The sequence below is a fragment of the Misgurnus anguillicaudatus genome, chromosome 17 (genome assembly GCF_027580225.2).
Source record: "Misgurnus anguillicaudatus chromosome 17, ASM2758022v2, whole genome shotgun sequence".
Classification (NCBI taxonomy): Eukaryota; Metazoa; Chordata; class Actinopteri; order Cypriniformes; family Cobitidae; genus Misgurnus; species Misgurnus anguillicaudatus.
Window position 1 is genome coordinate 24,881,479 of NC_073353.2, and position 17,051 is coordinate 24,898,529.

The 17,051-nt window shown below is 38.2% G+C and overlaps 1 protein-coding gene across 3 annotated transcripts; it reads left to right on the forward strand.

Moving 5' to 3' along the window:
* The first annotated feature begins 84 nt into the window (after positions 1–84).
* Positions 85–16,980, forward strand: tfg (trafficking from ER to golgi regulator). Of its 3 annotated transcripts, none has more exons than XM_055215244.2 (8): positions 85–245; positions 2,121–2,308; positions 2,397–2,480; positions 7,192–7,338; positions 7,594–7,713; positions 9,012–9,170; positions 12,945–13,028; positions 16,102–16,980. In XM_055215244.2, the coding sequence occupies exons 2-8, from the start codon at positions 2,125–2,127 to the stop codon at positions 16,446–16,448; spliced, it is 1,125 nt and encodes a 374-aa protein (XP_055071219.1). In that variant the 5' UTR covers positions 85–245; positions 2,121–2,124; the 3' UTR covers positions 16,449–16,980. The 3 variants fall into 3 exon arrangements, with proteins under 3 accessions (XP_055071219.1, XP_055071217.1, XP_055071218.1); XM_055215242.2 differs by having other exon boundaries at positions 86–245; positions 7,564–7,713; XM_055215243.2 differs by having other exon boundaries at positions 98–245; positions 2,124–2,308; positions 7,564–7,713.
* Positions 16,981–17,051: the final 71 nt, after the last annotated feature.

Genomic DNA, 17,051 nt, shown 5'->3' on the forward strand with positions numbered 1-17,051 from the left:
CCGGGAAACCACCCCATTGAATTTAGTTTTAGTAACTAATAACTGCATTCAGACGCCGTATAGGCCAAATCATCCGTATTCTAAAGAGATGCCAAGCTGGATATACATACCGCGCATGCGCGTTTGAGGTTTTGCCACGTACAGGTCGCTGTGAGGCGTTTCCGATAGTCAGTCAGTCAGCCTTCTCTCAGCTGAAGTCTAGGACATACAGGCTGCTGCTGGGATCACAACGTCCAAATCATCAGGTAAATGCACTAGATTTGTGTAAATATTTTTATGTTCTTAAATGGTCACAAAAGAGGTTTCTAGCGCGCCGTTAAAAACGAATCATTAGCAGTTAGCTGGTTGTCAAACACGCTAGCATTAGCTTAGCCTGTAGGAAACTAGGGCAAGCTGAAAAGAGCCATTCTCCACAAATGTCAGTTTTATAAAATGAAAATAGAGGATTGTTTAATAATGTCCGTTAAAATAAGGTGTATGGACGCTTTCATTTTTTGTTTTAAATTTTACATTTTTTAATTCTTAAACCGCAGACCCTTATTTGACAGGAAGTTGCTGCATCATCAGGTGAATTAGGCCTGATGCGATGTTTTCAGTGGATCACTTTTTGGCAATAGTGTTGAACGTCGTAATGGAGAAGTGGGCTGGTGTTTCCAACCAAAACAGCAAAACACTCATCTTGAGGATTAAACAGTTGCTTCAGTTGTTTATTTTCATTCAGTTTTAAACACGACTTGAGTTTGACAAGTTAGCGGAAGAAAGAAATAGCGCAGAACAAGACATCAGCCGTTTTCAGTGTTTTGTCTATGAATTAGTTAACAGATTCCTACAAATACTTAAAATAATAAACTTAAGATGTTGACAAGTTAAACAGAAATAAAATAATTGCATTGTACTTACTGCAGATTGTAGATTGACAAGCAAACATTTACGTATTATATAAACGTTTACTAATAATTTCCTTTACCATTTCCTTAATCTAGCCAACAAGGATTTGCTTAAATCACAGAGCTGTTGTGATTAAATTAAATGTATTTTATTGATAGAGGTTAAGTACAGATCGGCCATCATCCAATGCATTACCATGCTAAAGGTTAAGATTATCAGAGGAAGAGAGAGAGAGAGAGAGTCTGTATTGTTCAGATAAGTTTGTTCTTCATTGATTAATCATTGTATTGTGATCAAAACCCAAAATGGGTCTCTCTTTGTTACAAGCTGTTTTTCAACAAGGCCAAAGTCTTTGTTGGGAAAGATTGTGGGTCTGCCAAATCATCCTATATCTTGTGACCCTTAGACTTTTATAGCATGTCCCAGTACTGTACAGTAGCACATTGCAGATGACCTAATTAGTATGAGGCTTTGCACTGCCTTCATTCTCATTCATTTTACAGAAATATGTAGTAGAATTTGCACATTAGGGTGAACAACGTCCCTCTATATAATCTCTTACTGGTTTGCTACTTGATTGTTTTGTTGTAGTCAGAAGATCTTTGTTTGGGACCTTTAGAGTATAAAAGAAGTGATTATTCATGGCCTTGGCGTGTTTATATCTAATACAAGCAGGAGAGCCAGCTGTTGGTAAAGACGCTTATTGAGTTACAACTATCACATTTCGTTGTTCAACTGTTGTGTGACATGTGGTCTGAGCAGGAATGGCTCAGGAAGTTGTGTGTTTTGACAAAAGATATTAAGTGATGACTTTATGTATCAAGTTATTGATTTTATTTAGGTAGAACTTATCTATGTAAGTGCGCACACACGTGTATGCATTTACTAAAGTTTTTACAGATTCGGCTGTTGTGGTGTGTTTGGTTTCAGTAAGCTGCTGTGGTGATGTATCAGATGACTCCTAAAATTGTAGTATATGCATTAAATAGTGATGAATAGCCTGCTACTTAGTAGTATAAATAAGTAAAAGGTCAATGAATTAGCCGCTATTTGGCTTTTTTGTAAAATTTTAGTAAACATTACATATAATGAGTCTTTTAATTTCTGCATTTTTGCGTATTTATCATTTGCTGTTGTATCTCAACCCTCCTGCTTTTTATAATGGTATTGGCTGATGAAAAAAATACTGACACTAGTAGCATAGATAGTAATCATACTCTTTTTTTTTCCAGCAGTATGAATGGCCAGCTGGACTTGAGTGGGAAGCTGATCATTAAAGCTCAGCTGGGGGATGATATTCGCCGGATCCCCATTCATAATGAAGACATCACTTACGATGAGCTCCTGCTGATGATGCAGCGTGTCTTTCGTGGGCAGCTACAGAGCAGCGATGAGGTCACCATTAAATATAAGGATGAAGGTCAGTTGTAAGCTTCAAAATGTGCATGTCAATCAAAAAGATCTAGAAAGTTTGTTAACTTATGATTTATTTGTCTGTTCTCTTGCAGATGATGACCATATCACCATCTTTGACAGTTCTGATTTGTCCTTTGCAATCCAGTGCAGTAGAATATTGAAACTCACTCTTTTTGGTAAGAAACCAACAGTGCTTATAGGCATTTACACAATTTACAGCGTTGCTTGGTGCAAGGGTACTATCACGTGATGATAGACCTGTTGGGATGTTTTAATGGATCACTTTGTGGCAGTTCTACTATTGAATATCATGCTGGTTTGATGAAAAAATGGCTTGTGTTTTTCTTACAATGAAGCATTTTTTCTTACAATGAAAGAAGCCATTATTTAACTGGCTTGAGTTATTTTTATTTAGTTTTAAACAACACTTGAGATTTTACGTCCTAATGACAAGATTGAAGAATAAAGGGGTATTGCAAAAACATTTCAAGCTTGAGATGCCTTCCAAAGCTGTATTCAAATAGATATAGTTTTAAAAAGGTTAGTGCACAGTAACACGCTTTCGTCAGTAACAATTGTTCTCAGAGTTAAGGTCATTGAGCATGTGTAGGTTTACATTACCTGTTGGGGTGTCCTATTGCAAAAAACACTACAGTGCTCATGGTGTCACTGGGCGGAATAACAGAAAGGGATACAGGACTAACAAACTAAGGAGTCCATAGTCATGATGCACTTGGGTGAATTTTTACTTTCTAATGCAAAAGACACATATCGAATTAATCTTCTTGATTCTACGCCGTCTCTTTGTGACCCAGAAAACAGTAAGCTGTAACATTTGGGTTAAAATGGGCCTTCTGTTTAGAAGATAATCCTACGTTAGCTTGAATTGTGTAATATTCCTGAGTTAATCTCTTAATCCTAAAAATGCTGATTTTGGTAATATTTTATCCAACCAGTAGAGGTCATTTGTTCTTGTGGGAAAAATCGGATGAAGATTTTAGTGTCCAGCAGAGGGCATAGAAGAACTAGATTTAAGTTGATAGTGGGTCATATGTCATGAGGTTAGTGTACAACCAGTCTGAATGTTTATGAATATATAAATTCATAGATGCTCCCTTACTAACAATCAAAAAACAAAGTCACATTAAACATCTTTTATATAATTTATTTTTAAGACAAAACATTTGGTCACAATCTGATTGTTTTAGTAGTTCCATGACGTTTTAAGAATGTAGATAATGTTATCGACTGACATTGCAGTTGTGTAACTGTGTGATTTTGAGGGAAACTGAGCTCATACCTACAAAAAAATAATCCTGAGTGTAGTTGCTTCAAAGTAGTTACAAATAGGTCTCTGAAAAATGAAATCTCTTAGAAATGAAAGGTCCTAAGAAATCTCAAGCAATATTTTTATATTTCACATTTTTCAATTCAGTGTTTTTTTTAAGAAAGGTTTCAAGTGCCAGTCAGGTCCAATTTCTAAGCTCTCTAATATTGTCAAGGAGTCCCCAAGGACAGGTTTAAATGCATGCAAGGTAAAAAACAGTGTCATTTTCTCAAAATATAAATGTAATATTACTCCATTTCTCAGAGATCCCCAAACTATTCATGCAAAGCCGTTCAAAGATTCAGTCTGCCTAAACCCCACCTTTCTGTAGCCTACTTTGTTCTGATTGGTCAATTGACACAGTCTCTGCACAGTCCACCAATAGTGCAACATGCATTGACCAAGTGCTAACATGACTACTGAGAAGACATTAGCAACATCAATTCACATCATTCATCATTAATCCAAGTAATAAAAATGATAACAGACACTAAAATTTTTACACTCATGCAAGCAAGTATGTAAGCTAACCGGGCCACAGCTAAACAGTAACATAAACGGTAACTGCAACATGCGTTAGCCAGCTGCTAGCACAACTTTCTGACAACACATTAAGAGTTTAAAAAACGGCATCAATAATAATAATAATAATAATAATAATAATACATTTTATTTTTTGGCGCCTTACATGACACTCAAGGACACCTTACAAACACAGTAAAACAGGCAGTAGTAATGATATACACAATGTCAATGTCAAAACCCTAAAAAACAATATTAAAACCTAAAAAAAAAAAAAAAAAAAAAACACACAATACACATTATTTATCATTAATCCAAGCAATAAAAACAACGACAGACACTAACATTTTTGCAAGTATGTAAGCTAACCGAGCCACAGCTAAACAGTAACATAAACAGTAACTGCAACATGCGTTAGCCAGCTGCTAGTGCAACTTTCTGACAACACATAAGAGTTTGAAAACCAACATCAATGCACATTCCTTGATTAATCCTAGCAATTAAAATGACGACAGACACTAAAATTTTTACATCGATTTAAGCAAGTATGTAAGCTAACTGGGCCACAGCTATAAAAAGTAAACCGTAACTGCAATATGCGTTAGCCAGTTGCTAGCACAACTGATAAGACATTACAGTAAACTAGACATTCAGAACACTCAGGGGAAAAATAAACGCATAACGTAATAATCATACTTACAGGTTGTGTTTAGGAGACGCATGTTGTTCCAAATAAAGTGGGTACTAAGCCATCTTTCATGGACAAACCTTTAGTAAATCCCGCCTTGAAAAAGTAATTTTAACCACTGATTCTTCACATCTTCATCCTTTAGTAGTAAAAACAACACAAACTTGCCTTTACAGCTCGAGTGTCTTCTTGACATGATGTTAACACAATAACTAGCGGAAGTGTTTTTGGGGAGGTCAGGGTTTTCGTTTTTCACGGGCAAGACTGTAGGCAGAGATTATATGAAGTGTTGTCTTCTTCATACGCAAGCAGACAATAGGCCGGAGATTCGAAAATATTTTGACTAGTTTCAGCGATTCGGAGTCGACTTCGTACTTTAGAAGCCAATAATTGTATTAATCGTGCATGGTTTGGTTTAACTACTTTGGACATCGTTTAAATTGATGGACAGCTACATTGATGGGCACACTGCAATACAGGTAATTGTCAATATTGGATCTGTCTGGGACTTAAGTGTCCGAAGGGGGCGTGCACACCAAAGCTTTTACGCACGCAGCCAGCGTATGTTTTCAATTGTTTCCAATGGAAGCTCAGCGTTTTTAAAAAAAGCCAGCAGCTAGCGGATTTCTTCTGCGTTGAAAACCGGCGCAGAGAGTTGAAAAATATTCAACTTTCGGTGAAAAGCTCCGCTCGTCAATGTCGGTTATCACACGGCCGTCCAATCACAACAAAGGAGGGGCGGGACATTACCACAGCAACCAACCGGCTCACAGCTTAAGTATCAAAGTATTAGTTATTCAGTATACGGTATACATATACTTATTGTGATATGAACATTTGCAATATTTCAGTAATTTTGCAGCCCTACATTTGGGTTTTAAATCTGAAAGGTTGTCATGAGATTTATTAACACTAAGCACAACAATACACAAACTGGCATAATGTTTAGGTACAAAGAAGTTATCTGACCGTTAGGTTAGCTTAGTGGTTCTAAAACTTTTCAGCATGTGGCTCCCCTTGTGTACAGTGCATCCCTTTGTGGCCCCCCAATGAAAATGTATGTCATAAAACATTATAAAACTTAAAATGTGAATTAAACAAAACATATTTAATTATAAAATGTATTTCTGTTGGTTAGTAGTCTTATTTTTTATGATAAATTAATGTATTTTATAAAATGTCATAAAACTAGGGCCTCCCTGGCACAATCTCACGGCCTCCAGTTTGAGAACCACTGGGTGAGCTTGTAAAAAAGAAACAATACAAATTGCAGGCTCATGATTTTTGCTTTATTTGGCTGTCAGTCTGGTTTTAATCATATAGTGAGAAGAAGTCTGCACTCCACACCAGTACGTGGCACAAGCATATATTCCAAGAGAAGAGAATGGACCAAAGTTTGTTGCTCGGTTAACGTCACGCTCTTTGTGATTTACCCGTGTTTGGCTCGTGCAGGTACATCTGCACTGCAATGTAAGAGCCAGTGCTCAGCATGTGCCGATTACTCTTCAAATGTGTCGTAAATGCTATGTTTTGATTCATGCACTATTTTACAAAGTGATTTATATGGCAAGTCTAGCCAAAATCTATGGTTGCAGTCTGTTTCGGTGTAACAAAAGCCAGTTATTTATATTACAGACAATCTGGGCAAGACACTAATACATTTCGCATGCTAAATAAACCGTATGCACCAATTGGTAGCAGTGGGAAACAAAAAAGTAATTACTCTGGTTTATTCGACAGTATGTGTGCAATATGGCCAAAGCCTTTATACACCAGCCAAATGATGTCATGTCCTGTGTTTGCATATGTAACCCTGCCCTTTGTTGCAAAGTTTCCCTAGTTAAAAAGAACGATTTGGAAATAATGAAAGTAAAAGGATGAAATGGAGAGATTTAAAAAGAAAAGCTCAAATGTGCTGGTTCATAGTTGTGTAATGTCACGTGCATGTATGCGTCCCAAACGTGTGACTGGCGCCCAGGGCCTGGCTTGGACGCATTCACGGGCTTGTGCGATTTCTGAACTGGAACAGTCTGGAATGGTACAAGCAGCAGCCGGTCTCACACATATGGACTTTGGGAAGAACATTGTGGGGTCAAACACAAAGCCAAAACTCTGGACTACTTCATCAAAGCCTGGTTATTGAAATAATCTCAATTAATTTGTTGACAAAATCATAGCAAAGCATTATTAGATGTAGCTAGATTTGCGCTACGTAGAGTGTTGTGGCGAAAATGGAAACCAAATGGAGAAAACACATGGTTAGCATGGCTCAATATGAAGGAGGTGTGATTTATTATGGTGTAGACGTCTCACAGTTAAAGTGTTAACAGTCGTTGTTGTGTTCTTGCAGTGAATGGGCAGCCTCGGCCACTGGAGTCTTCTCAAGTCAAGCACCTGCGTAGAGAGCTGATCCATTTGAGAAATAAAGTCAACAGCCTTCTGGACAGCCTGGAGCCGCCCTCAGAGTCTATCCCAGAAAGCACCCACCCAGAAACTGGTATACAAACCAACTTTTCTGGAATGATAGCGTTCTTCATATTCAGTATTGTATTTAAACACTATATTTTTTTCACAGTAAAAGCTCAGTTAGTTTATGAAAGTAGGTCAGCGTTAAAGGAGTCATTCGACCCAGTTTTTTTAAGCTTGTGTGTGTTTCTTTATGTCTCCAAAATGTGTCAACATAAGGTGAACACAATCTTGTTTTAATGTTTGTGTGTAACAGAATATGTGAATGACGCGGTTGATTCAACAGTAAAGCAGGCCCCTCCAGTGAGTGCTGCTAGCATGTCTGCATTTGACCCACTGAAGAACCAAGAAGAGATCAACAAGAATGTCATTTCCGCATTCGGTCTGTCTGAGGAACATGCCCCAGGTACATGCCAATAGTAGTTTATGTAGACATGTGTTAACAAAGTCTGCTTTTTATTTGTTTGTTACAGAGTTTTAGGGGTTGGTACAACTTTTTCATTTAGTAATTTTCACAGTGATGTTTCCCATGGCAACAGAGGTTTCTGACACTCTGCTTTATGTAGTGCCTAACTCATTTAATGGAGGTAAAATTATTGTAATACATTACATCATTGGAGTTTTTATGAAATAAAACTAATAAAAAACTAATAAAAATTTAATATAATCGTATTTTGGCAAAACAGCATTTATTAAACAAAACCTCTTTGATACAGAAATGTGAGCTTTTCTGTGAAAGGGCTTAAGGGCATATTTCACCCAAAAACTAATTCTGTCATCATTTAGTAACCCCCATGCCTTTTTTTCTGATGAACACAAAATAAGATATTTTGATTTATGATGTAAGTACATAGCTTATTATAGCCATTGACTTCCATAGTAGGAAAACAAATATTATGTAAGTATTGTAATAAATGATGAAGAATATATTTTAGAAGATGGTAAGCACACAGCTGACGGTACCCATTGAATTCCATCGTATTTGTTTTTCCTACTATGGAAGTCGATGGTTACAGTCAGCTGTGTGCTTGTCATCATTTATCAAAATATCTTCTTTTGTGTTTATTAAAATAAAAAACGTATACAGGTTTAAAACATGAAGGCTGAGTAAAGATATTTTTTCATTTTTGGGTGAACAATTCCTTTAGGGATAGTCTCAACTAAAAATAACTTCCATTGATGGATCTTAAAATGTGCTGGTGGTATTAAGATACACACCAGTAACATCTTTTCTACGGCATGTTTATAAAAGATGATTCAACATCTGATTTTGACTAAGGCCTAGCCCTGGCTTTAGCTAAGCCTTGTCTGTGAAACCAGACCATAATCTATTTATCTATTTCAATCATTTACTTCATTTTAATTTCAAATCTTTAACATGGGCCTCCTCAGTTTTTTTTTTTCAGATATCAAGGTTATTTTCCACAGAATGTTCTTTACATTATGTAGGATTTTTAAGAGTAAATCACAAAGAAAGGGTGGGTTTCTAAGCAACAACTATCAATTTTTATTATTATTTAGTAAATGTTTTGTAATTAGTACAGTCGTTTTGGTGGTTTGTAGCAACTTGCTGTTTTACAGGTTTGTGTGTGTATCTGCTGATTTATAACATCGTAAAACGTGTCTCCAAATTACATTTTTGAGCTGCAGCTGCTTGTGTTATATTAAAAGAATATGACCACCTGTTTTTCTCTTGTGTTTTAGTTCCAGCTGTAGCTGCCACTGCTGCTGCGGAGGAGCGCTCTGCTACCCCAGACAGTATTGCCTCTTCATCTTCAGCAGCGCCCCCTTCTGCTGTGGCTCCCCAGGCCCCCCCACCTTACTCAGGGGTCCAACAAACTCACTCTACTACTACTATGGATGGTAAATCTACCACTTGCATTTATGGTATTTAATATCCTATCAAAAGTTAATAGTGGATGGGAAGGAAATTGGGGCAGTTTTATAGATCCAATAGTTAAGCTGTATTAAAAAATGTTCTCAGTTTTCAGTGAAATCCTATAGTTTGATGGAAGCAGTATACACCTGTGCTTATGTACATTTCTCCTGCAGTCATATATGCACGCACACAAAAACTCACATTTGCATATTATCTGTAACCCTGGATCACATAACCAGAAAATACATTCCATGGGTCAAAATGATCTATTTTTTCTTTATGCCAAAACTCTTTAGTATATTATGTAAAGATCATGTTCCATTTAAATTTCCTACTATAAATGAAGAGTTTGGTTCCAAAACACGATAAATCCATTTTTACTAATTTCGGTAAAAATGTGTTTTCTATACCAAGAAAGTGACAAAATGAAAACCACTATTTTCTGTAACAAACTTTCACATAGCATCTTTCGGTTATAATAACATTAAAAATTCAAATCCATAATTAGATTTTCTAAGGTTAATTATAAAAACTGATTATTTTTTCCACTAAATGCAATAAATCCATGCCAAGTTTTTTTTTCAAAATGCTATAAATCTATTGAATCAATATAAAATTGTGCATTCATCTTTGCCATTTTATATTCATTTAGTTGACTAGTGGTATACACTGATTAAAAAATAAACATTAATGGCATAAATTAAAACACTTACTTTGTCGTATTAAGAACACTGCAAGTCGCTGAACTTTTTTTGACAACATTCAGCTGTAAAATGTTTTGGTCGTGCTCGATTTTCATTGACTTAAAGTAAAATAATGGAAAGTTTTTCATAATATCCCCTGGGGTTAACGTGTTGGCATGCTTGATGCTGTCAGGAGAACAAGAAACAGCCAGCATTTTTCCGTCTCCCGAGTACCTCTCACGTAAATTATTTAATTTTGATGGCTTACGTTTCTTCCCCGCCACAGAAAACCACAACAGGTTTCTCAATGCCAACAAAAGTGTTATTTTGTTTTTGTTTGTTGATCACAAAGTACAAAGAAGATGAGGAAAACTAGGATTCTAGTTGTGTATTCAGTGCGTGGAATGGTGCGCAGTGATTTGTTGAGCGGATTTATTGCATTCTGCGGAGAAGGAGGACTGGCGTTTATCGCATTTTGGGGGAAAAGAGGAGAATAGATGACAGAATAACATGGCGGAAATTGGATTTTACGTAAAATTAAGAATTTACTTTTTAATACTGACCAGATACAATACTGATTTTGGTGGTAACTATTTTTTTAAAATGCCGTTTATCGCGTTTTGAAACCAAACTCTTCAAATATATCAAAAGTTTATTTTTGTGAGTGGATGCAGCAAAATCGCAAAATTGGCCAGAAACTCACATGCAAACTTCGCTTTGCTGCCCATTCCTTAAGGCCGGAGTATACCTTTTTTCCGCGTCCGGCTCGTGCGCGCACACGTCCGCGCAGCTTTCCAAGTATACCTCCCTTCGGATGGCCGCATTCGACACTATACGCAATATATATTATTTCTTATACAAATTATTAGTCTAACAGGTGTCAGGGCAGCACTGATTTGGCGACATTTACAGTACATTAAAACCTTAGGATAGGTGAAGAAAAGTAACTGATCCACCATTGCAAACACAGTTTAGAACCAACAATAAGACAACAAAGAACAGGAATTAAACATTATGGTAACAAACATGCTCCACAGCTTTCTGCTCTTGCTAGAAGTAAAATTTAATGTAGAAAAACGATAGTGTGTGTGCAAATGCTGTCTATTTCCTTTGTATAATTGTTTATAGTGGAGTGACCTAACTAAATATTTTCACGCGCATGCGCTGTTGTACGCAGACTGTACGCGCACTGTCCGCGCGGTCTCAAATTTTGGGCTCCTCCTAATGACGAAAATGACGTCATGCGGACGGCGCGCATACACGGACATCCCTAGTATACTTTCGGCTTTAGGGATTTCCCATTCGAATTTGGTTGGTGTAAAAGCTTATAACTTCCCTCATTCATTCAACGAGGTCGTTACATCATTAAGCCAGTAGAGAGCACTAAAACAAACCTTTTCATTAATATGCCTTGCTGTATACGGACTTATTTGGACTTTTAACTTTAAATGCAATTTTTTTTCAGTATTTAGATTTTTTGCATTGTTAACTTCCAGATTTTTGGCATATTTTCCTTTCTAACAAACCATACGTCAATGAAATGCTTACGACTGGTTTTGTGGTACAGGGTCACATTTGTTAGTATCTAACATTCGTTTGCAAATTACGAATAAAATGCAGTGGTCCAAGGATGATAGGAAGTACTCTTCAGTTAGCATACTAAAACTCTTTTGCATTGTTAAAATCACATCTTTTAAAACATTGTTATATGTAATATATGCCCAACTGCTGTAAAAATCAATTTCATAAAAGCGTGTCAAGTTAATGACTATTATAAAAATGCATCTAAAAACCAATCCGCTCCTGTCTGCTTTGTTATGCTTTGCATAGCTCTTTTTAACGTAAAACATGTTTTGCACAAGCAGCCCTCGAGGAATGATTATAAAGGGCTCCTATCTAATTGTTTCAACCCACCGACTAATGGGGCTTAAAAATGTGCAGTCGTGCAAATCCCTTTTGCAGATGTCTTCTGTTTGAGGTGAGTCAAAGAAAAATGAACAGAGGACCAAATGGCAAGTCTTTGTAGTAGATTGAGAGCATAATGTTTTTCCTCTCATGCCTTTGGATTTGTTCACCCCATTTTTCGTTCCAAAGAACTTCCATGTCATCCCGCCGGAGATGAGAAATTGTGCAGGACTGTTTTGGATTTGGCAGGCCATACAGTTTGGCAGAAAAATGACACACCTGCGCACGTTCTCTCACGCTTACACACAAACGCCACAGGACATCTCCGCAGGTTATGTGTCTGCAGTACGAACGCACCTTGCACATGAGGCTCGCAGGAAAAATGTCAAGCAAAAGATAAATTAACAAGAAATCAAATAGCCTACAACGCTTTGTAGTGAGTTCAGAGTGTAATGTTATTCTGCGCTCATCCTTTGGATTTGATCTCCCCCCTCCTCTCATACCAAAGATCTTACACATCAGCTCAAAGCACATGAGAAATTGTGCAGAACTATTCTGGGTTTGGCAGATTATGCAGATGGTTTCCATGGTTGCAGGAGCTGTGATGTCTTTTGCTTTTGCACAGTGACACACACAGCCTTTTCTTATTAGTCTCTTGGTGCAATACACACAAACAATATGAGAACCTTAGTGTTCAGGTTTCATTTGAGTTTCTTGGATTTTAGTCAGACGTTCCTTCTCACCTTCAGTCAGACACAGATGGTCAACAGACTGCCAGTAATCCAAAGATACTTGCTGTTCATCTCTTGCTTGTTCAGTCTTATCTTGTTTTTTTGTTGTTATCCAATGTGTTTCCAATCAGCTCATTTAGAGCATCAGCAAATCACCAGCCAATACAAAGTATATTGCCAGATATTTAATACTAAAATGTGTCGCGGCACAAAGTGGGATATCAGAGATCAGGTTATTTATGGCTTTCTGTTGTCCCAGCTTTTTTTTTAAACGTTTGATGCTGAAACTAAGTAACAGTGGGATATCCTCGCTAGAATTTAACAGCTGCGTACGGGTCCTTTGATGTGAAAGTTTTTTGTTCTGTTTAATGTGATTCCTAATACTTGGGAATAATGTTTATGTTGCAAACCCATAAATGTGTTTTATGCCTCTTAACAGGTCAGATGTATCAGCAGTATCAAGCTCCGGGTGGATACCCTCCGCCAGCCGGACCGCAGCAGCAGTATGGGATGCAGTACCCTGGTAACTCTTATTCAAAGCACATGACTTCAAACATATTAGAGCTCATTGTTCGTATCAAGTCTGTCAAAAACATTGGCAAACAAGCATAGCACAGCTGTTTTCTGTCTTTTTGTATAATTGACGCACAAAACGTCGGCTCTACGTCAGGTGGGAGTCTGTGTGGACTATTCATGTTCTCCGTGTGTCTGCGTGGGTTCCCACGGTTCCTTAAAATCCTTGAAAGTTTATGAATCTGGGGGAAATATTTAAAGGCCCTTGGAAGTTTTTGAAAATATACATACAGTTGTGTTCAAAAGTATTCAACCCCAACTGAAATTGATTGTTTTGGCCGGTTTGACATTGATTTTGATCATTCAGTCATCCTGCTTACAATTACATCAAAGAGGCATGTGTAGGTCAGACAAATATAACATAACATTTATAATGAAATAACCACAAATGTCTTTTCTGTGCTCACATCATTATCAGTTTTATTCAACCCCCAAGTGACATTCAATCTTAGTACTTAGTACAACAGCCTTTTACAGTTAAAACAGCTTTTAAACGTGAAGCATAGCTTGACACAAGTGTCTTGCAGCGATCTACGGGTATCTTCGCCCATTCATCATGGGCAAAAGCCTCCAGTTCAGTCACACTGCAACTGCTTTCTTTAAGTCCCACCAGAGGTTCTCAATCGGATTTAAGTCTGGTGACTGCGATGGCCACTTCAAAATGTTCCAGCCTTTTTTCTGCAACCATGCTCTAGTGGATTTGGAGGTATGCTTGGGATCATTGTCCTGTTGAAAGGTCCAACGTCTCCCAAGCCTCAGGTTTGTGACGGACTGCAACACATTGTCATCCAATATCTCCTGGTACTGAAGAGAATTCATGGTACCTTGCACACGCTGAAGTTTCCCTGTACCTGCAGAAGCAAAACAGCCCCAAAGCATGATTGACCCCCCACCATGCTTCACAGTAGGCAAGGTGTTCTTTTCTTCATAGGCCTTGTTTTTCCTCCTCCAAACATAGCGTTGATCCATGGGCCCAAACAGTTCTAATTTTCCACAGAACACTATCCCAAAACTTCTGTGGTTTGTCCACATGACTTTTGGCATACTGCAGTCGACTCTTCTTATTCTTTGGAGACAGCAAGGGGGTGCGCCTGGGAGTTCTGGCATGGAGGCCTTCAGTACGCAGGGTGCGCCGTATTGTCTGAGCAGAAACTTCAGTACCCACATCTGACAAATCTTTTCTCAGTTCCTCAGCAGTCACACGGGGACTTTTTTCCACTCTACGCTTCAGATAGCGCACAGCAGTCGCAGTTAGCATCTTTTTTCTGCCACGACCAGGAAGCGTTTCAACAGTGCCCTTTGCCTTGAATTTGCGAATGATGCTTCCTATGGTGTCTCTTGGTATGTTTAACATCTTTGCAATCTTCTCATAGCCATTGCCCTTCCTGTGAAGATTAATCACCTCTTCTCTTGTCTTCCTGGACCATTCTTTTGACTTCACCATGTTTGTAACCACACCAGTAAATGTTTAGAAGGAGTTGAGTATCACAGTCATTTTAAAGCTGCCTAATTGGTGCTTATTAGGCTTTATTGCTGTTCCCTGACATCCATAGGTGTTTTCAATACCTGATTGAAAACACTTCAATGAACCTCTGTTCTTCAGAGTGGTAGTTCTTTAAGGGGTTGAATAATTGTGTCAATGAAGAATTCACAAAAGAAACATTTACTACTATATTACAAAACCAATTGATGTCATTTTAGTTGCATATGGTTCTTTAAGAAGTCATTGTAGGATTTCATTCTGAATACAATTACAAATGTACACTAAATTCCCTAAAACCCTTAACAGCATTGGGGGGTTGAATAATTTTGAACACAACTGTAGATACAGGTCATTGAAAGTGCTTGAATCAATTTTATGCAAGAAGTTTTCTGGAAAAAAATCCATATTATTCCCTGTGTAGTGTAGGATAATATCATAAAAATTCTAACCTTTTAAGCACACATGCTAAACTGTTCGCTTTAAATGCTTATATCTTCTGTATGCGAATGTTGATTCATACCAAAATGCTTTTTTGCATAGTTGTGTTTGACACATAAAAACGTCTCTGGTTACGTATGTAACTGTTGTTCCCTGAGAAGGGAACGAGACTCTGCGTCTCCCTTGCCATAATTCCTGCATCCCTGTAATGCCGTCTTTGGCAGTGTTTCAGATAGTGATATACTTCCTGGCTCCCGCATCACCCTGTCTTTGTCGTTAAGCCTCACAATTGGTTGAATTTGATATACACGTTCAGACGCACTTACCCCTGGAGGCTTACCCCAAAGTGTCACTGCAGTGTTGCAGCGTGAGTTCCCTTGAAAGGGAACTGTAACAATGTATCTTAAAAGGTAACACGATGTAACCTTGCTCTCACTTAAAATGTGTCCCAACATTTAGTCCTTGAATTTGAGGGTATTGGACCTGGAAAGTCCTTGAAAAGTCCTTGAATTTGAAGTTAACTATGGTGTGGGAACGCTGGGGTTTATTTCGGGTACTCCGGTTTCCTCCCACAGGCCAAAAACATGCAGGGATGTGTTTACCAAAAGCAACTATGGTTGCATCTTCTGTCGTTACCAATAGAGTTAAATGGTAACAACAACCATAGTTAGCTAACAATGCTTATGGGAAACGCACCCCTGGTTAGGTAAATTGGAGATGCCAAATTGCCTCATACCCAAATGTGTGTGTTATATAGACCAGTTCAAATGATGTAAACAACATTGGTCCAGAAACACTTCCTGTTACAGTTTGTGACAGTTATTTTTTTATTTCACATATATTATTATCTTTAAGATGTTTTTTTTAACTTCAGTTATTTAAGGTTTATATGTTCTGTTGGTTTATTTTATCCCAACGTTTATCAAGTGTTAAAAAACGGAAACAGGAAGTGCTTCTGGACCAGTGTTGTTTACATCTTTTGAAATGGTCTATAGGCATAGATGCTGCAATGGCGTGAAAAATAAACAAACAAAACTTCAATTCCTATCCTATCTGCATACATTAGCAAGCTTCATTATAGTTTGTATTTTGTCTTTTTCAGCTGGTTATACCCCTCAGCCTGGAGCTCCTCAGGCTCCTGCCCCTCAACAGCAATTCCAGAATTACCCCACCCCTACCTCTCAGGCTGCTGGTGCTCCTGGGTCTGCCCCTGGGTTTTCTGGCCAGTCACAACCTCCTGCTCCCCAAGGACCCACCCAGTACCCACCAGGAGCATTTCCAGCTCAAAACTACACATCACAGGCTGCAGGGGGTTATCAACCTCAACCCCGCCCTGGATACACCCCACCGTCCGGTGCCACCCCTCCTCCCGGAGGTTCCAACCCCTATGCCCGAAACCGCCCACCTTACGGCCAGGGTTACACCCAGCCAGGTCCTGGGTATCGGTAAAGGCCCCATAACATCCCGAAATCCCCGTGAGAGTTTAATCTCGCTAGGAGCTTTCTCTGTCTCCAACACATCCACCCCCAATTTCTGTGTTTAAAAACCTAATACCGTGTTTGTGTTTGTTTGTTCTTTGTGTTTATTTTGGTGAATGTTTGGAAGTGCATGAATGAGCTAGTGAGATTGTGTGTGTTTGCACACATAGGAGACCAAACAGAGTAGTAGTTGGACAGCTGTGCGTGTGTTGTGTGGGAAGTGTGAGAGAGAGGGTGTGCGGTTTTTTGTGTTCGTTTCATTTTATCACCGGTCTCCTCGTTGGTGTTATTTTGTCATAAACCATGAGTCTGTTTAAACACTAGAAAATGACCATAATCGAATGAAGTGATATTTGTTTAGTTTTCTTTAATATTTTCCTTTCCTTTTTCAAATGTCATGGTTTTTACTAACCCCCGACCGGCCTCTTCTGCATTGAAGCCTGTCGTTTCTGTACAAACTGTAACATTGTTTTCAGGAGGTGAATAAAGACTTTGAGACTTAACTGATGAGAAGCTTATTTATTGGAAAGGAAGAATGCTCATCTACTGTATGGATAGTTTTTTCAGCACAAGA